Source organism: Lepidochelys kempii, chromosome 1, assembly GCF_965140285.1.
Source record: "Lepidochelys kempii isolate rLepKem1 chromosome 1, rLepKem1.hap1, whole genome shotgun sequence".
Classification (NCBI taxonomy): domain Eukaryota; kingdom Metazoa; phylum Chordata; order Testudines; family Cheloniidae; genus Lepidochelys; species Lepidochelys kempii.
Genome location: NC_136380.1, coordinates 7,325,971 through 7,347,087, shown reverse-complemented (window position 1 = coordinate 7,347,087; position 21,117 = coordinate 7,325,971). Strand labels below are relative to the sequence as shown.

General features: G+C 46.2%; 2 protein-coding genes across 2 annotated transcripts; both read right to left on the bottom strand.

The window, feature by feature from the left end:
• Nucleotides 1–4,469: 4,469 nt before the first annotated feature.
• LOC140896977 (olfactory receptor 51G2-like) lies at nucleotides 4,470–5,405 on the bottom strand. The gene has a single exon (XM_073309247.1). The coding sequence runs from the start codon at nucleotides 5,403–5,405 to the stop codon at nucleotides 4,470–4,472; it is 936 nt and encodes a 311-aa protein (XP_073165348.1).
• Nucleotides 5,406–9,166: 3,761 nt separating this feature from the next.
• Nucleotides 9,167–10,102, bottom strand: LOC140896926 (olfactory receptor 51G2-like). Its single transcript, XM_073309119.1, has one exon. The coding sequence runs from the start codon at nucleotides 10,100–10,102 to the stop codon at nucleotides 9,167–9,169; it is 936 nt and encodes a 311-aa protein (XP_073165220.1).
• Between the last annotated feature and the right edge of the window lie 11,015 nt (nucleotides 10,103–21,117).

Genomic DNA, 21,117 nt, shown 5'->3' with positions numbered 1-21,117 from the left:
GTATGTAGGACCTCCAAAGTTTATTTCTACCAGCTTAGCTTAAACACTTCACCAAGGCACAAATCCTTCCTTGTCCTTGGATGGGTTCTCCTGCCACCACCAAGTGAGTTAGAGAAAAATTCAGGAAAAGGACCACTTCGAGTTCCTGTTTCCTTAAAATATCCCCCCAAGTCCCATAACCCCTTTCCTGGGGAGCCTTGAGAATAATCTAGTACCAAATACGTAAACCAGATTCTTCAAAAACAGAACTTTATTATAAAGAAGTAAAAGAAGCACCTCTATAAAATCAGGATGGAAGGTAACTTTACAGGGTAATCAGAATAAAAAAACAGAGGATTCCCCTCTAGGTAAACTTTAAAGTTACAAAAAGCAGGGATAAATCTCCCTCTACGCAAAGGGAAAATTCACAAGCTAAAAACAAAAGATAACCTAACACGCCTTGCCTTATTTACTTAGTCTTTTTGCAATACTGAGACAAACAAAGCCTTCTTCCACCCCCCTCCCCACAACCCCAATTTGAAAATATCTTCTTTCCCCATTGGTCCTTTTGCTCAGGTGCCAACCAGGTTATTTGAGCTTCTTAACCCCTTACAGGTAAGGAGGAATTCTAGGCTACCCTCAGCTGTATGTTTATGAGAACTCATCAGAGTCAAAATTCTGCCACTGCCTCTTTGTAGCACATGGGATCAATTCGCAGGGCCAGGTTCTGAATTCAGTAACAGTGACTTCAACTGCAGCACTCCACATATAAATGTGTAAATTCGATCAGAACTGAACTCTGTTAACTCTCCCTTACCAAATGCTCTTTGTGATACACCCTGACTCTCAAGAATCCCTCCAAGAGAAATTGAAGTGCTTTGCCCGGTCAGCATTGACTGATTCCAGAGAAATCAATCATCCAACAAGATTCTCTTCACCCTAACAGGAACGGCATCATCTCCCCGTGCAATGATCTGTGGATATCAGGCAAGTTACAAGATAAGACTGACAGTTACTTCAGCTGGGGGGAAGGGTTGGCTTCACAAATGGGTGAATAATGCAAACACTAGTTGTGCACTAATACCTAGCTGAGTGTGCAGGTTACTTCAGCCATGAATGCGTAACAGTTGATGGGTGTAAATTATGTACAACCTCTATTGCACTCCCCTTTGCTGCACCTCGACTCTGCTCTTTGCAGTAACACAGGCCAGCGGTTCTGTACTCTCAGGGCTGTTTGGAAAGCCTTGCACAAGTCTTGCATAGTAAATGAATGCAGGACCTTAATGTATGTGTTAGAAACAGCTTCCTGTGAGTTACCAGGAGATAGTATCATAGAATGGTTCACTGAACAAAACAATTAATAGCACAAACCCATTGCAACCAGGATGTGGAGTACTTCTGAAATAGTTTCTAAAAAGGACATTAACTGTGTCACTGAAAATTAACCACTCTTTGTTTTAGGAATCAGAATTGCCTGAGGCTTTTTTTATTTTAAAGAGTCAGCATAGCCCCACACAGCAGGAGAGTAGGACAGCACAATCCCTTCCCTTTAGGGGGCTTTGTGACCAGCACTACATAGTCCAACCCAGCCTCCTTCAAAGTAGACGGTTTATTGTCAAATAGCACAAAGCATTAGAGAAAATGGTTTTAAAATAACAGGCAGCTGTCACACATCTACACTCATCCATCTCACATCTCTCTACCAACTAAGTTAGACAGGGTTTGCTCTGGAGATAGAGGAACAGAGCTGGCCCATCTTACGTTCTTTTGGAAAGCCAAGGAGCTCTTGGGACACAGCTTAGTTACCCTGTGTCTATGAGAGCATCTTCCCATCTTTTGGCCATTTTCTTGTGGAAGCAGCCTTTGCTGAAACCTGTGTGAGCCTGGGCCCAGTCACCACAGTGCTCAGCCATGTCCATGTTACAGAGCTGAGGTGTGAAACTGACTTTTGCCCCGAGACTGCTTTCTCTCAGCCAGACATCTAAGATGAGGCCCCAGTGACACTTGCTCCACTGTTTGGCAGTTAGACCCATTGAGCCTCAACGGGTTGCAAATACCAATCGGGTGACTGTGCTGAAACTCCTGGTATCCCTGTGACACTCCATCACTCCCCTCAGAAATCCACTACCGACCCTTCACTCTCAGCCCCGAGCACCCCCAAATGTGTTGCAGACACTAAGGTGCTGGAATCATGGGGCTTCCCAGAGGCCAGCTGTCACAGGAGGCTGTTGTAAGAAGCCTTTTATCAACAAATGTCAGAGGTGATGCTCTATGGAACCCTGACACCGCCCTGATCTTAGGGTCTCAGAGTGTCTGAGCACCTGGAATGTCTCGCCACTGCTGTGAGGCAGGGCAGGGCTCTTATCCACCTGTGCAGAGGCTGAGAGACAGCCAATGGCTTGGCCATGGTGACACATGGCAAGGGAAGCAAACCCAGCAGTCCTGAGTCACAGAGCAGTGTCTGGAGCACAGAACCAGACTTCCAGTCACCAGAGTGGTGACAGGCCTGGCTGGATTCTCTGCTATACCAGCAGATCTCCCCTCTGCGCTGTGGAGATTGAGGATGGTAAGGAGAGGTTTGATTCACTGGCCTGTTCTCACCCTACCGCAGTGGAGTTTAGGGCAGCCTGGGGGCTGAGCTGGCATGCTGTAGCAATGCGGCCTCTGACGGGACACCTCTGAAAGTATCAATTCAGGACAAATTGCTTGGAGCAGGGCAGTCACAGCCCAAGGCTGTGGGTCCTTCACAACTAAGGCACACCAAACCAGGCAAACACAGAGAACTTCGGTTTTACCCCACTCGCGAACCAGAAATCATTTAAGCAATTCCCTCAGACACTCCAGTTTCCCAGTATCACCGCTAGCATCACTGCTTATGGAAATGAATGGTTATGAAAACCAACACCCCAGTGAAAGGAAAAAGGGTCTCCTGATCCCAAAGGACCAAACCCCAGACCCAGGTCAATATAAAAGTCAGATCTTACCCACAAATTATGCTGTTGCCAATCTTTTAGAATCTAAAACCTAACGGTTTATTCATAAAAGAGAGAAATATAGATGAGAGCTAAAATTGGTCAAAGTAATCAATTACATACAGCAATGGCAAAGTTCTTGGTTCAGGCTTGCAGCAGTGATGGAATAAACTGCAGGCTCAAATCAAGTCTCTGGAGTCCATCCACAGCTTGGGTGGGTCATTCAGGCCATTATTAGGAGCTTCAGTGTAGCAAAGTTCCTCCGGGGTAAGGAGCAGGATTGAAGACAAAATGGAGAAGATGCAGCTGCCTTTTATAGTCTCTGATTCCAAACACAAGCTTCCCAGCACAGGGCATGGTAAAACCAGTTCTGTCCATAGGCATGTCCCTGCCTTCCTCGCTGAGTCACAAAGTGTACCTGCCTTCTTTCAAAGGGTCAATTGTACAGCTGATGATTGGCCATCAAGCAGGCTAGGTACTGCTAATGCCAAATTGTCTGGGGTGTCACCCAGAAGTATAGCGCAAGTTTGGAATACAGACAGCATAGAACCAATACATATAACTTTAAGTACAACAGCAATACATGCATACAGACAGCATGATCATCCCCAGCAAATCATAACCTTTCCATAGACACCTTACACAACAAGCTTTACCATATTTGGTGCCACCATAAGACCTTGGTTGCAACAATGATCAATACGGTCACAGTTCATGTCAATAACTTCACACATACTCCCATTGGTAACAGCTTCTTAGAACACAGCACACTCTGGCTAAGTCGCTGAGCACAGATGCCACCTTAGGGTGCCTCGTTCAGGCCTGAGGTGGCCCTGAAGGCACGCTGACCTTCCCTCTGAGATTCTTGCAGTGGCTTACTCTCAGCCTGGGATACTTAAAAGAGGAGCCCCCTTTGTGGGGTCACATTAATTTAGTCTTCTCCAAAACACAGGCTCTCCGATCCTCCAGCCCCATCTTCCTCCTTTACTCAGGAACATCCCCACCATCTTGCTTGCTGGGGTGACATTTGTTTCAGACTTGCCATATCCCCTACTCTCCTTTTTCCCCTGAAGCCCCACCCTGTATCCCATCTCTTCCCACTAAGCCCTGCCTCCTGCTTCTCCACTTTCCCTGATGCTCCGCCTTACATGCAGACCTGAGTCAGACTATGGTAAGAGCTGCTCCGGGAGCACTGGCTGCTGTGAGGAGCTCCAGACTGTTCACTTTCCCTGACTTGTACATCCTTGGGGGTAAAATGTGGGGAGTCTGGGGCAGCTCACAGTGGCTGTGGTTGTCTGGGCAGCTCTTACCACGGCCCAGCTCTGGCTTGCAGCCAGAAGAGAGAGCAAAGTCTCAGTTAAAGGAGAATAGTACGGGTGGGGCCTTGGGGGAAGAGATGAGGCAAAGAGAGCAGCCTCAGGGAAATAGGAACCAGGATGGAATAGGTGGCCATTGCCGTCACTCATGTTTTTTCTCTCTTCTTTCACACATGCTGGAGCTGGGTGAAGAACTGACCTTTCATTTGATGAAGGCCCTGATTATCCTAACACGAAGTTGTCTGCTTTTCACGCTATACACGATTGGGCTTATCAGGGGCGGGACCAGCAGGTAGACGTATCCCAGGAGAATCCTAAGTAAGTGAGAAGAGCTATTCCCAAATCTGTGTATCACAGCCAGGCCAATGTCTGGTATATAGAAGAGCAGGAGGGCACAGATGTGGGAGAAGCAGGTGTTCAGGGCCCTGAGGCACTCCGTGTGGGATGCGATGCTCAGCACTGTTTTGAGGATCATCACATGAGAGAAGAAGATGAGCAGCGAGTCCAACCCCAATGTGAAAACTGTAGTAAACATGCCGTAGATGGTGTTGACTATGATATCTGAACAAGCCAACTTCATGACATCCTGGTGCAGGCAGTAGGGATGCGAGAGGACGTTGGCTCGACAGTATTGGAACCTTTTCAGGAGACAGGGGAATGGTGATGCTACAGCCACCCCTCTTACCACAAACACCAACCCCATCTTGGCTATTCTCGGTGGAGTTAAGATGGAGGCATATCTCAGTGGGTTACAGGTGGCAACAAAGCGGTCAAAGGCCATGAACAAGAGTACAGAAGATTCAATTTTTGCAAGAAAGTGGATGAAGAACAGCTGGGCAAAACAGGCATTAAGGCTGATCTCCCTAGAGTTAAACAAGTATATGCCCAGGATTGTCGGTGTGGTGGATATCAATAAGCCAAGGTCTGAGACGGCCAACATGGAAAGGAAAATGTACATGGGCTCATGGAGGCTTGGATCTGTTTTTATAATGAACAGAATGACTGAATTTCCAAATATCGAAATAGCGTACATTAAGCTGAAGGGGATAGAGATCCAGATATGGACATCTTCCTGCCCAGGTATCCCAGTGAAAAGGAATACTGCAGAGTTGAATACGGTTTCATTCGCAGCTGACATAATGGACTGGGCCATTCCGAAGAGTTTTGAGATTTACTTCCTAAAATAAAAAAGAACAGGAGACTAGATGATATTTAATGAGACATTTTTCTGCTCTCTGTGGCACTTGAGAGACTTTCAGGAGCTTAAGGAAGATCAACAAATACATATCGTTGGATTTGCAGCACCAATAGGAAGATAGGCACTGCCAGAGTGGATCAGACCCGCACTTCATCTAGCCCAGTATCCAATGACCAGTTCCAGATGATACAGAGGAAAGTGGAAGAAGCCCTGCAATAGGCAGCTATGAGATAACCTGCTCCCAGGAAAAGTGTCCCCCTGACACCAACTGGTTAGGCATATTTTGTGATGTAAATCTGGAAGGTTTAGAGCTCTTCCAAGACTTTAAAAAACAAATCCTCATGACTGTAATTGGATTTTCTGGTTACCCATATCAACCTCCAGTCCTTCTTTGAATCATACTTAGCCCTTGGCCCCATTCGTATCTTGTGGCTTTGAGTTCCACAGCCTACTTGAGCACTGTGTGATTGTACAGTTGCGACCTTCCTAAAGACACCCTTTCTGGCCCTCCACTTCTGAGTGTGACCCGTTGTATCATATGTATCAGATGGTAAAGACATGGCAAGTGCAGTGAAAAGAGTCATTCTATATAGCTGAAAACAGTGATTCTATTTAGCTGTCCTGCATTGAAGCTACGTATAAACAGGTTTTATTGCCTCTGTAGAGGTTATGATCTACTGAATCTATTAATCCTGTTTGTATGCATGTCTCATTTCTGTATTTGAAATTATGAATATTGGCTGCATACTTGTTTAATTCTGAGTAGGTTTCAGTGAAGCAATTGGTCAGCTTCGTGAGAAAAGATTATTCTCAGTCAGTGCCCGATCAAGAAGCCCTTATGCCAACAATGAACTAGGAGATGCGATCCACATCTGGGCTTTCCCAGGAATGTGGCTTGGCTGATAGGGAACTCAGTCATGCGTGGACATGTGACTTGCCCGGGGGACCCCAAAACTCCATTTTGCAGCTGGACTTTGTCTAGGGGAGTGGAGGGGATCTCCACCCACAAGATGTTCTATCTGTTACTACTTGGAACCTCTTAAATCCTACTTTCTGTATTTAATACAATCACTTTTCACTTTTTAATTGACCCAAAGTATGTATTAATACCTGGGCAGGGAGGCAAACAGCTTTGAATATCTCTCTATCAGTGTTATAGAGGGTGAACCAACTGATGAGTTGTTACCCTTCCCTTCATAAATATAAAGGGAAGGGTAACCACCTTTCTGTATACAGTGCTACGAAATCCCTCCTGGCCAGAAGCAAAGTCCTTTTACCTGTAAAGGGTTAAGAAGCTCAGGTAACCCGGCTGGCACCTGACCCAAAATGACCAATGAGGGGACAAGATACTTTCAAACCTGGAGGGGGGGGAAAGGCTTTTGTCTGTCTGTGTGATACCTTTGCCGGAAACAGATCAAGGATGCAAGCCTTCCAACTCCTGTAAAGTTAGTTAGTAATCTAGCTAGAAAATGAGTTCGGTTTTCTTTGTTTTGCCTTGTGAAATTCGCTGTGCTGGAGGGAATGTGTATTCCTGTTTTTTGTGTTTTTTTGTAAACTAAGGTTTTGCCTAGAGGGATTCTCTGTGTTTTGAATCTAATTAGCCTGTATGGAATATACCATCCTGATTTTACAGACGTGATTCCTTTACTTCTATTAAAAGTCTTCTTGTAAGAAAACTGGATACTTTTTCATTGTTCTAAGATCCAAGGTTTTGGGTCTGTGGTCACCTATGGAAGTTGGTGAGGATTTTACCAAACCTTTCCCACGAAGTGAGGTGCAAGGGTTGGGAGGATTTGGGGGGGAAAGACGTGTCCAAACTACATTTCCCAGTAAGCCCAGTAAAGTTTGGTGGTGGCAGTGGAAATCCAGGGGCAAAGGATAAAATTAATTTGTACCTTGGGGAAGTTTTAATCTAAGCTTACACTAAACTCCATTTTGCTACCTGTGGGGAGTCAGAGTCATGGGATGGGGACTGTTTTCCAGCCTCTGTTCCTCCTCTTGCCTCCCCATGCCCAGGGCAGATAGGGGGTCCATGGTTCCCCACGGTGGGCCAGGATTCCTGGGTGGCACTTAACACAGCCTAGCTCTATCTTTCAGGAAGACTAGGAGGAGGGCTCTCAAGGAGAAGAGGAGGAGCAGAGCATGAAGCCTTGTGGGGGGAAAGATGGAGCAAAGGCCTTAGAGGAAGAGGAGGAGGAGTGGGTGGAACCTCAGGGGGGAGAAGAAGGGCAGGGGCAGGGTCACAGGGAGGCAAGACTCCTTCATGTGTCTTGCTTTTACCTTTTGACTAGGTGGTCACCCAAAACTGCATGAGCTAGGAGCTAGCCGTGCCTCCCTGGGGGAGTTGAGATGCATTTCCACCACTTTCCAATCACCTGGGGAAGGACAAATCGGAGGAAGGGGAGAGAAACTGGGCCTGAGTCTCTTGGCAGGACTCGTGTGTGTCAGACCCTCACTCACACAAATAGTTCTGCTCTGCCTCTGTGGGAAGAGGGCTCAGTGGTTGTGCAGTGTGCAGAGCCATCAGTAGGGGAGGGGATGCATGAATGGCTTCTCCTGGGGCTCCTGTGTAAATCAAGTCTCTGACACCACTCAGAAACAAGAATCTGGCTGAAGGTGTCGCGGAAGGGTGGATGTCTCTGCCCAAGTCGTAGCCCCTGTCCACAGCTGGTGCAGCCCCATGAATGCAGCACCCAGAGCGCTCAGGAAGGGCCAGGACTGCAACAAGAGAAGAACTCTGCAGCTTTTCTCATGGCCCCTGGATGTTTAGGCAGAGACGGTAGAGGGACAGGCCAGGTGTAACTGGAAACAACATGCACGTCTCTTCTCTTTACTGACTGTATCAACAGGAATTCTGAGTTTGGGGTAGCCACCGATACGGCTCTTTATGGGCCAACATCCCACCGCTCCCCTCGCTCTCCATGACCAGCGTCACTTTGTAAATGCTGCTTCCGGCCTTGGTTTCCTTTCCCGACTGCACTCTCCTCCCTCGCCAGTCCCTCTCCCCTTGCTCTGGGCCTTAGACCCCATCTGGACCTCTCTCTAAAAAGTGGAGATCAGTAGTGCCTGTCTTCTCAGATAAAAAGAACAGGAGTACTTGCGGCACCTTAGAAACTAACAGATTTATGAGAGCATAAGCATTTGTGGACTACAGCCCATTTCATCGGATGCATAGAATGGAACATATAGTAAGATATTGATAGATATATACAAACAGATAAGTTGGAAGTCATCATAGGACCTGTGAGAGGCTAATTAGTTAAGATGAGCTATTATCAGCAGGAGAAAAAAACTTTTTGTAGTGATCATCAAGATGGCCCATTTTGACAGTTGACAAGACGGTGTGAGGATACTTAAGTTAAGGAAATAGATTCAATATGTGTAATGACCCAGCCACTCCCATCTCTATTCAAACTCAAGTTCATGGTATCTAGTTTGCACATTAATTCAAGGTCAGCAGTTTCTCGTTGGAGTCTGTTTTTCAAGCTTTTCTGTTGCAAAATTCCCACCCTTAAATCTTTTACTGAGTGGCCAGAGAGGTTGAAGTGTTCTCCTTCCGGTTTTTGAATGTTATGATTCCTGATGTCAGATTTGTGTCTATTTGTCTCAGATGTTAGGGTCCAGGATGGAATAGATGGCTGTGGCCTGTGTTTTTTGACTCCCAGGTCACTAATATGGGAGCAGCGTGAGGAACTGACCCTTCAGTTGATGAACACCCTGATTATCCTTGCACGAAGTTGTTTGCTTTTCACGCTGTACACGATGGGGTTCATTAGGGGTGGGACCAGCAGATAGAAGTAGCCCAGGACAAACTGAAGCAAGTGAGAAGAGCTATTCCCAAATCTGTGTATCACAGACAAGCCAATCTCTGGTATGTAGAAGAGCAGGACGGCACAGAGGTGGGAAACGCAGGTGTTCAAGGCCCTGAGACACTCCGCATGGGACACGACATTCAGCACTGTTTTGAAGATCATCACATAAGAGAGGAAGATGAGCAACGAGTCCAACCCGAAAGTTAAGAATAGAGAAGACAAGCCATAGACATTGTTGACTGTGATATCCGAACAAGCCAGGTTCATGACCTCCTGATGTACGCAGTAGAAATGGGAGAGAATATTAGTTCGACAGTATTGGAACCGTTTCAGCAGAAAAGGGAGTGGTAATACTACGACTACACCTCTTAGCACACACAGCAGTCCCATTTTGGATAACCTCCATGGAGTTAAGATGGAGGCATATCTCAGTGGGTGACAGATTGCAATGAAGCGGTCAAAGGCCATCAACAAGAGGAAGGAGGATTCCATACTTTGAAGCAAGTGGATGAAGAACAGCTGGGCAAAACAGGCATCAAGGCTGATCTCCCTAGAGTTGAACAAGAACATGCCCAGTATCGTTGGTATGGTAGAAATTGATAAGCCAAGGTCTGTGATGGACAACATGGAAAGGAAAATATACATGGGCTCATGGAGGCTTGGATCTGTTTTTATAATGAACAGAATGACTGAATTTCCTACTATTGAAATAACATACATTAAGCAGAAGGGGATAGAGATCCAGAGATAGACATCTTCCTTTCCAGGTATTCCGGTGAGAAGGAAAATTGTAAATTGGAATTTGGTATGATTGACAGCTGACATAATGGACTGGGCAGGTTCAAGGAGTTTTCAACATTTCTTCCTGAAAAGTAAAAGAACAGAAGACTATCTGATATTTAACTAGATATCTTTCTTCTCTGAGTGCAAGTCTAGAGATTCCCAGGAGTTCAAAAAAGATCAGCAAAAACATACTCTTGGATTTACCCAATTAATGGGAAGATAGGCTTTGCCAGACTGGATCAGACTTGAGTCCATCTAGTGCACTATCCAGTGGCCAGTTCCAGAAGCTTCAGGGGCAGGTGGAAGAAACCCTGCAATAGGGAGCTATGAGATGACCAGCGCTCAGAGAAAGTTTCCCCCTGACACCCACAAGTTACCCATATATTGTGGTATAAATCAGGAGGGTTTAGAGCCCTTCCAAGCCTTTTCTAAAAAAAAATGCTCACTAATGAAATTGGATTTTCCAATTACCCCTATAAGCATCCAGTCCCTCTTTGAATCCTGCATGCTTTGATCCCCAGTGATATCTTGTGGCTGGGAGTTCCGCAGCCTATTTGATAACTGTGATTTTACAGTTGTAACTTTCACACAGTCACCCTTTCTGGCCCTTCATTTCTGAGTGTGGCCCATTGTATCATGACACGTGCATAAACACATGGCAAGTGCATGGTGAAAGCGGTCATTGTATTATCTGTCCTCCATTGAAGCTATTTGTAAATGTGTTCCATTGCCTCATTATATACATTCTTTTTCACTTTCTCCACTCCTGTCAAGGTTCCTTCCCTAATCTGAACTCTAGGGTAAAGATCTGGGGACCCACATGAAGGACCCCCGAACCTTTTTTCTACCAGCTTATGTTAAACGCTTCCCCAAGACACAAATCCTTCCTTGTCCTTGGATGGGTGCTGCTGCCACCACCAAGTGAGTTAGAGAAAGATTCAGGAAAAGGACCACTTGGAGTTCCTGTTTCCTTAAAATATCCCCCCAAGTCCTATCTCCCCCTTTTCTGGGGAGCCTTGAGAATAATCTACCAACCAAATAGGTAAACCAGATTCTTCAAAAACAGAACATTATTATAAAGAAGTAAAAGAAGCACCTCTGTAAGATCAGGGTGGAAGGTAACTTTACAGGGTAATCAGATTCAAAACACAGAGGATTCTCCTCTAGGTCAAACTTTAAAGTTACAGAAAAAAGGGATAAATCTCCCTCTAAGCATAGGGAAAATTCACAAGCTAAAAACAAAAGATAATCTAACACACCTTGCCTTATTTACTTACTCTTTTTGCAATACTGAGACTCATTTTAAGATGATTTTAGGAGAAGCAGTTTTCTGACCTAATGCTTCTCCGCTTCCCCAGAGAACACAGAACACAGACCACAAACAAAGCCTTCTTCACCCCCCCAACCCCGAATTGAAAATATCTTCTTTCCCCATTGGTCCTTTTGCTCATCTTAACCCCTTACAGGTAAGGAGGAATTCTAGGCTACCCTCAGCTGTATGTTTATGACAACTCCTCAGAGTCAAAATTCTGCCACTGCCTCTTTGTAGCACATGGGATCAATTCGCAGGGACAGGTTCTGATTTCAGTAACAGTGACTTCAACTGCATCACTCCAGATATAAATGTATAAATTCGATCAGAACTGAACTCTGTTAACTCTCCCTTACCAAATGCTCTTGGTGATACACCCTGACTCTCAAGAATCCCTCCAAGAGAAATTGAAGTGCTTTGCCTGGTCAGCATTGACTGATTCCAGAGAATTCAATCATCCAACAAGTTTCTCTTCATCCTCACAGGAACTGCATCATCTCCCCGTGCAAGGATCTGTGGATATCAGGCAAGTTAAAAGATAAGACTGACAGTTACTTCAGCTGGGGGGAAGGGTTGGCTTCACAAATGGGTGAATAATGCAAACACTAGTTGTGCACTAATATCCAGCTGAGAGTGCAAATTACTTCAACCATGAGTGCGTAACAGTCGATGGGCGTAAATTATAGACAACCTCTATTGCACTCCCCTTTGCTGCACCGCGGCTCTGCTCTTTGCAGAAACACAGGCCAACAGTTCTGTTCTCTCAGGGCTGTTTGGAAAGCCTTGCACAAGACTTGCAGAGTAAATGAATGCAGGACCTTAATGTATGTGTTAGAAACAGCTTCTTGTGAGTTACCAGGAGATAGTGTCATACAGTGGTTCACTGAACAAAACAATTAATAGCACAAACCTATTGCAACCAGGATGTGGAGTACTTCTGAAATAGTTTCTAAAACAAAGGCCATTAACTGTGTCATGGAAAATTAACTGCACTTTGTTTTAGGAATCAGAATTGCCTGAGGCTTTTTTATTTTTTTGCGAGCAGGAGAGTCAGCATAGCCCCACACAGGGTGGGAAGCTGCTCTGTTTTCCATACACTTTAACAGACTTATCCAGGGTTTTCGGTGGCATTTTCAAACAATACTCTTCTGCATGGGTACTTTTCCACAGACCCTTCCAACAATGTCTTGTAAGGACAAAATCATACATATTGCAGTGATAAGTAATTTTTCCAGTTTAAGCCAGTTTTGAGGGTAAATCATAGTCCAAGTGCGGTTAACAGTATTCCATGGGTTATAACAGACTCATTGCGGTTAGGGGAAATTTAAGTGGAAGTAGTTGGATAATCAGGGGCCTTCAGATACTCTCTTGCTGCCATATTCCCTGTTGGCCACCCACTAAGATGACCCTTTCCCATCCTTCTTAGCGCATACAATTATCCTGCAATAGGGGCATCACAAATCCTTATCAGATAATTTCTTCCCCAACTGTTACCAGTGCTCCTTCCTATAGCGATTCCAACAACTCTACTGCCAGCTTTGGCTAGAGATGCATGTTATGAAACTTTGGTTTGTAATATTTGTATTATGATGAAAAGTTTTGGCATTCCATTTGCATATCTGTACTTTAGTCCACTCCTGCCAACCCATTCTTTCCCCTCTGATCTGCTTTCAGAGATGATTTCTCAGGTTAGAGTGGGACTTAAAACCTACTTTATGTCATCTGGATTTCTTCAGAACCTGAAAAAATGACAGCATCTCAGCCCTCATTCAGTCCCTTGGCAGCAAACAAATGTCTAGTCGCTCCTCTGTCCCTGGTTTAATAGCTGACTGGGTCTCCTCAGCTTCTGTTCTGTCAGTCTGTAGCCTGTCTCCGGAGTAGGAACAAGCATTGGGATTGCTATAGAAATTATTCATTCCTTGAGCTTTCACTCACTAGCACAAGGTAACCCCAGCACCTGTGATTCAGCCAGGATGAGAGCTTGCCGGACGTGGATTTCAAAGTCAAGTGCATGAGTATTCAGGGAAATGGAACCTCATTTCCCACAGGAAAGTAGCCTATTGCTCTCTGGCTGCCTGTGTCCTGTATTCATAAAATGTGGAGCACTGGGAACGGCACTGTGACATCTATGGAGCTGAGCTGCCATAATGAATGTGTGGGTTAAACCCAGTTCTGGGGATGTTTGCTGTAGAGCTGTATTGGGTTAAGTGTTGGGATGTTTGTGCTCCACCTATATTAGGAGAAACTCGTCTGGCTCATCTTAGTTTAGCAGCAGGCTAATAAAAAAGAAGCAGGAAGAGAAGCAACAGCTCAAGAAAAGCCATCGCTCAGTGAGCACTTCAGGAAGGTTGAGAGACAACACGGGAGCAACAAGCTGGGACGAGCCTATTTCCAGGCTCCAGCCACGTTACACAGCTTGTTTTGCCAGCACTGGGAGTCTGTCCAGAGGGGGGGCAGCTGTTGCTCAGAAGCTCTTCAGGCTGACAGGCACAGACACGGCTGGGGAAGTCTCAAGGCCCTCGGCCTGCCTGGGTCCCCAACAGAGTGGGAGAGCTTGGACTCAGAGACATGTACAGACTGTCGTTTGAAAAAAACCTCTTATTCTCCCATGTTACACTTTCTTCCTTCTCTTCAGATCAAACAGTATTTGGGGGCAAGAAGGCTGGCTGGTCACTCCTCTCACCACTGGTCACAGACTCCCAGAGGGAAGAGCCACAGGTGCCAAACGCACTCAGACCTGCAGGGCCAGCCCGGTGGACCCGCAGTGTGTGGTAGCCCAGAGCCCAGCCTGAGAGTGGGAGGATCACAGGATTCCAGCCCAGAAGAGGGAAAACTACAAGGTCTGATGTCTGGCACTCAGAGGCCAGAGAGGGGGTGGAGATGCCAGTATCCCTGCAGCTCTGAGGGGTATCTACAGGGCAGAAACGTTGGAGCCCTCAGCCAGTCAGGTAAAAGATACATGCCATATCAGACCTCTTACTATAGAACAACGCAGCTCTCAATTCCTGCTTTCACAATCGAGCCAGAGAATAAAACCTTTGAAAATGCTTTTGCTGAATAAATTTCCAGCAGCAAATATACCTGAGGCGATTTGTGAACTAGTCACTGATATTCCATGGGGTCTCATCTCGCTCAGCCACCGGCAAGATTGGGCCCTTAGGAACATAAAAACAAGAACGGCCATACTGGGTCAGACCAAAGGTCCATCTAGCCCAGTGTCCCGTCTTCTGACAGTGGCCACTGCCAGGTGCCCCAGAGCGAATGACCAGAACAGGGAATCACCAAGTGATCCATCCTCTGTCACTCATTCCCAGTTTCTGGCAAACAGAGGCCAGGGACACCATCCCTGCCCAACCTGCTAATAGCCATTGATGGACCTGTCCTCCATGAAATAATCGAGTTCTTTTTTGAACCCCGTTATAGCCCAGAGCACACGGCACCTCTAGAAACATGACCCCTTGAAAAATCCGGACTTGGAGCATCAGGTTTTAACAGTCTGAGCTCACTTTGAATGTCAGATTTCTGTGTAGCTTGAACAACCCACCACCCAGCATGAGCAGATGTGGGGGAGGGCTTCCTAAGCTACCTAGCGCTGCCTGCCCTCCAACCCCGTCACTGAGTGACCCCGACAGCCCGTCTGAGTCCTCTGCCGCTGCACAGAACACCTGCCAATGGAAACAGCTTCCAGCCGTTCCCGTTCACTTCGCATTTTAAAGACAGTGAAACCTGCCAACGTACCCAGTTCCTGCTAGAAGAGGAGCCGCTGACACTAGAGGTCTTCACCCTAAACGACAAGGAGTCATCGGCAAGCCTGCACAGGCTGCAGGCAGTATCTGTTTAGATCGAGAGGCATCTCCCTTTATGAAGCCTGCCGGCACATTCCCCTGGGGGCCACTTGGGCAACAGGGAGCCTCAGCTGCTTGACTTACTGTACATCAGCTTTAACTCCCGTCATGTCCAATGGCAAACTGCAGGAGGCCAAATCACAGGGGATGCTACACAACTGGACTGTGGTGCCAGCTCTATTCCTGGTATCTCGGCCTGTCATCACTTTTCATACGATTCCTATTAGTCACATGGCTACGTTGTGTGCAGCCGAGTGGTAAGGATGATGATGTCTCAGCTGTGATCTTGCTGAAATAACATAACATAAAACAACAATAATAATAATATAGGACCTGATTTCTCCTCGGCAGCCTCCTGTCCTACCATACAAACTCAGGGTGCAGGCCAGGGAAGTGAAGGGAGATTCCACAAGGCTCCTTACATGGAAATTTCCTTAAGATTGTCCCGGGACAGGAGGTCTCTTTCCATCTCCCTGAGGATTGTAAAGGGGGACCCAGGATCCAGGGATACCCAAAGTGAGACACAGATCTCAGTCATCCACTGGTATCTAGGTCCCCCACCCATTATCTCTTTGCCTCCACATCTTCTCTAGGACGGTCTCCAGCTCCCTGCTAAAACAGGTTTATCAGAGTTGTGCTTCCAGGGCTTCTCACAGTAGCCACTGCCCACAGGATCTGCTGAAGAGACATTGTACAGGTGGATGGGGCTCACAGAGATGGCTAGGCTGGTTAGAGTAACTAAATATACGGAGTTTGCCTGAGAGTTTGCCTGGGGGGAGATCCCACAGAATGTTGGGCTGGGGGTTGCCTTTCAGGCTTCTGTGATCAGTAACTACAACTTCTGAAGAGGCTCTTAGAAGGAACACATTATGGATAGTGAGCGATCAGCTGTTGTGACCTGGATAGGATGTGCCATGTTTGTCTCTCTCCCAGAGGATAGAAGTGACTCCGTCTGTGTGAAGTGCAGGCTGACCTCCATATTGGAAGAGAAGGTTAAAGGACTCAAGACCCAAGTATGAAACCTGCATTACATCAGAGTGTTAAGGAAAAGTTAGCACATGTGACTCCATTTTGGTTTGGGGCCCACCATTGTTTAAATGCCAGCACATCATACACCAGGAGCAGTAATCCTTAAATACTGAATCCCTGTGAAAATCCTCCTCCTTGTCTCCAGCCTGCCTTGACTCCCAGTATCTGGTTTTTGTCAGTCTCTAACTCCCTGTCTCTTGGCCTTGATGTGAGGCCTCCCATCCTGATAATAAAAGTTACTGATGCATGGCTTTAGGACCATGCTGTGTAATTAACATACTGGTATAGCACGAGGAATGCACCAAGAAGGGATAGGTGGTAGATAAGACAAGGGTTTGTTTATTGGCTAAGGTTTCCAATGCACGAGGGCAACATGCTTTGCTAAAAGGTATATAACCTTTGTATAATCTGCATTCAGGGTCCCCTCCTCGCTAGCAGGGGGGCACCACGCTCGAGTGTAATAAAGTTAGTGTTTTTTGGGAACTCTGCAGTTGTGGACTTTATTTCTGTGCCTCAGCCTAGATTCGAACTGTGCGTGTCTTATCAGGTATAATTCGTAGCACTTGTGTGCGTGTCCTACCAGGTATAATTCGCAGCAGTTGTGTGCGTGTCATACCAGGTGTAATTCGCAGCACTTGTGTGCGTGTCCTACCAGGTGTAATTCGCAGCACTGGTGTGCGTGTCCTACCAGGTGTAATGCGTAACAAGAGAAAATGAAGACTTTCTGGATAGAAGTCAGCTTTTGGTATTGCAGGCACAGCATGCTGGAGAATCAGAGAGGGCAGTGCAGAATGGGTAAGAAAACAGGCAGTATGTTACTTCCAGAAGAAGAAAGAGGAGAACCCATCCACACCATTGTAAATAGAGATAAGAAACCATTTTCAGGTTCTCTACACATGTACTATGGCGGAGAATAACTTGGAACAGCCATCTGAGGGAAGGGATCAGAAGGAAACCCTATCAACTGGAAGGCATGGGATGCATTGTCCTAGGGATGGGGGTTCCACGAGGAGGAGATGAGTGGTGGGTTTTGGGGACAACTTTCTAAGGGGGATGGAGTCCTCCACCTGCAGTCCAGACTGGGAGACTCAAGAACTGTGCTGCTTGCCTGGAGCTAGAATTCAGGATGTGACAGAGCGTCTACTGAGACTGATCAAGCCCTGGGACCGCTAACCCTTCGTACTTCTCCACGTGGGTGTCGATGTACTGCCAAGAATGACCTTGACTGGGCCACTGCAGACTACGTGGCTTTGGATTCTTCGACCACAGGATGTTGTTCCAGGAAGAAGAGTTGCTATGAAGAGATGGGATCCACCTAACCAAGAGAAGGAAGAGCATCTTCACAGGCAGGCTTGCTAACCTAGTGAGGAGGGATTTAAACTAGGTTCACTGGGGGACAGTGATCTAAGCCTTGTGGTATGTGGGAAAGTGGGATACTGGGAGGAAACTATCCAGTGGCCAGTTCCAGAAGCTTCAGAGGCAGGTGGAAGTAACCCTATTCCTGGTATCTAGGAATGTCATCACTGTTCATATGATTCCGATTAGTCACAGGGCTATGTTGGGTGCAGCCAAGTGGTAAGGATGATGCTGTCTCAGCTGTGATCTTGCTGAAATAATATAACATAAAACAACAATAATAATAATATAGGGACTGATTTCTCCTCAGTAGCCCCCTGTCCTACATTACAAACTCAGGGTGCAGGCCAGGGAAGTGAAGGGAGTTGCCACAAGGCTCCTTACATGGAAATTTCCTTCAGATTGTTCCGGGATGGGAAGTCTCTTTCCATCTCCCTGAGGATTGACAAGGGGGACCCAGGATCCAGAGATACCCAAAGTGAGACACAGATCTCAGTGATGCACTGGTAGCTAGGTCCCCCACCCACAATCTCTGTGCCTCCACATCTTCTCTAGGACCGTCTCCAGGTCCCTGCTGGAGAATCTTCGACCACGGGATGTTGTTCCAGGAAGAAGAGTTGCTATGAAGAGATGGGATCCAACTAACGAAGAGAGGGAAGAGCATCTTCACAGGCAGGCTTGCTAACCTAGTGAGGAGGGATTTAAACTAGGTTCACTGGAGGACGGTGACCTAAGCAGTGTGGTATGCTTGGAAGTGGGATACTGGGAGGAAACGCAATGAGTAGGGTGCAACAGGAGTGGCCTCCTGATTCCTACTGTGAAAGCAGGGCAATCGGTAGTTATCTTAGGTGCCTGTATAGGAACGCAAGAAGCCTGGGAAACAGGAAGGAAAAATTAGAAGTCCTGGCACAGTCAAGGAACTATGCTGTAAATGGAATAACAGAGACTTGGTGGGGTAGCTCACATGACTGGAGCACTGTCATGGATGGGTATAAACTGTTCTGGAAGGACAGGCAGGGGAGAAAAGGTGGAGGAGTTGCACTGTATGTAAGAGAGCAGTACTATTGCTCAGAGCTCCAGTTGCTCTGAACTGGGGAAAAGCCTGTTGAGAGTCTTTGGGGTAAGTTTAGAGGTGAGAGCAACAATGGTGATGTTGTGGTGGGAGTCTGCTATAGACTACCAGACCAGGAGGATGAGGTAGACGAGGCTTTCGTCAGAAAACTAACAGAAGTTTCCAGATCTCACGCCCTTGTTCTCATGGGAGACTTCAAGCCCCCTGTGTCATAAATATAAAGGGAAGGGCAAACCCCTTTAAAATTCCTCCTGGCCACAGGAAAAATCCTCTCACCTGTAAAGGGTTAAGAAGCTAAAGATAACCTCGCTGGCACCTGACCAAAATGACCAATGAGGAGGCAAGATACTTTCAAAAGCTGGGAGGAGGGAGAAAAACAAAGGGTCTGGGTCTGTCTGGGTGAGGCTTTTGCCGGGGACAGAACAGGAATGGAGTCCTAGAACTTTTAATAAGTAATCTAGTTAGGTATGTGTTAGATTGTAATTTCTTTAAATGGCTGAGAACATAGCTGTGCTGAATAGAATGAATATTCCTGTCTGTGTGTCTTTTTTGTGTAACTTAAGATTTTGCCTAGAGGGATTCTCTATGTTTTGATTCTAATTACCCTGTAAGGTATTTACTATCCTGATTTTACAGAGATGATTCTTTTTTACTTCTATGAAAAGTCTTCCTGTAAGGAAACTGAATGCTTTTTCATTGTTCTGAGATCCAAGGGTTTGGGTCTGTGGTCACCTTTGCAAATTGGTGAGGATTTTTACGAAACCTTCCCCAGGAAGTGGGGTGCAAGGGTTGGAGGATTTGGGGGGGGAAAGACGTGTCCAAACTACATTTTCTCAGGAACCCAGATAAAGTTTGGTGGTGGCAGTGGAAGTCCAAGGGTAAAATAGTTTGTACCTTGGGGAAGTTTTAACCTAAGCTGACAAAAGTCAGCTTCGGAGGTTTTCATGCAGGTCCCCCAATCTGTACCCTAGAGCTCAGAGTGGGGAAGGATCTTTGACATCGTGGCAGAGCGGTGGGATTAACTTGAAATCATTTTGAGATCAATTTGAGATTTTTTGAACCAGAAAAACAGATTTTAAAAGGAAATTTTTAAAATCCTTTGTGCTGCTAGAAAGCAGGTCTCCAACTGGCAATTAGTTGGAAGGGTTTTTTTTTTTTGTTTGTTTGTTTGGGTTTTTTTTTGCTTTGCTTTGCTTTGGGGCCAGAGCAGAGACAAAAGGGAATTGTCTTTGGGAGCTGCAGTTTCTCTTCCTAAAGGCAGAGTAGTTAACCTCTTTCAGGGAAATTCACAAGTCTTCACAAACCTAAGAGCAACTAGAGGAGATTTCTTCCTATTTGCCTGAAGACATAAGTGTTAGTTTTTGGGTCTTTTTTTTTTTTTTTTGGATTTTTCTGTAGGCTGGCAATTACTATCAGAGAATAGGTATCCTATTCCAGCACAGCAAAATTTTACAAGCCAAGTTTTGTTTGTTTTATTTCTAAACCTCGGGTGTAAAGTTAGTTAAAAACAGAGAGGTTAGGATGACAGACTCCACGGCTCAACAAAAGCCGGAATTAGCCAGATTTCAGGCTGATGAAAAACAAAAAAAACATTTATGTGGACAAATTGGAGAGAGTCCAGCGAAGGGCAACAAAAATGATTAGGGGACTGGAACACATGAGTTATGAGGAGAGGCTGAGGGAGCTGGGATTGTTTAGCCTGCAGAAGAGAAGAATGAGGGGGGATTTGATAGCTGCTTTCAACTACCTGAAAGGGGGTTCCAAAGAGGATGGCTCTAGACTGTTCTCAATGGTAGCAGATGACAGAACGAGGAGTAATGGTCTCAAGTTGCAGTGGGGGAGGTTTAGATTGGATATTAGGAAAAACTTTTTCACTAAGAGGGTGGTGAAACACTGGAATGCGTTACCTAGGGAGGTGGTAGAATCTCCTTCCTTAGAGGTTTTTAAGGTCAGGCTTGACAAAGCCCTGGCTGGGATGATTTAACTGGGAATTGGTCCTGCTTTGAGCAGGGGGTTGGACTAGATGACCTTCTGGGGTCCCTTCCAACCCTGATATTCTATGATTCTAAAAGGAACATGAAAGACAGATAGAACTCATGCGGCTGGAGAAGGAGGTACAGGAGGCTGCCCACAGGAGGGAGATGGAGGCAAGGGACAAGGAGATGGAGGCAAAGGACAAAGAAAGTGAGGCAGCAAAAGAGGCAGAACAACACCAAGTGGCTGCTCACAGGAGAGCTATGGAAGCAAGGGCCAAAGAACTTGAGGAGAAGGAAAAAGAGAGGAAGCATGTGGAGAAGATGGAGAAGATAAAGGCTCAACAGAATATACCAACAAACCCTAGCAATCCTTCTCAAGGTACCACTTCCTATCCCAGAAAGTTCACCACCTACAAGGCAGGCGAGGATACTGAGGCCTTCTTAGAAAACTTCAAAAGGGCTTGCCT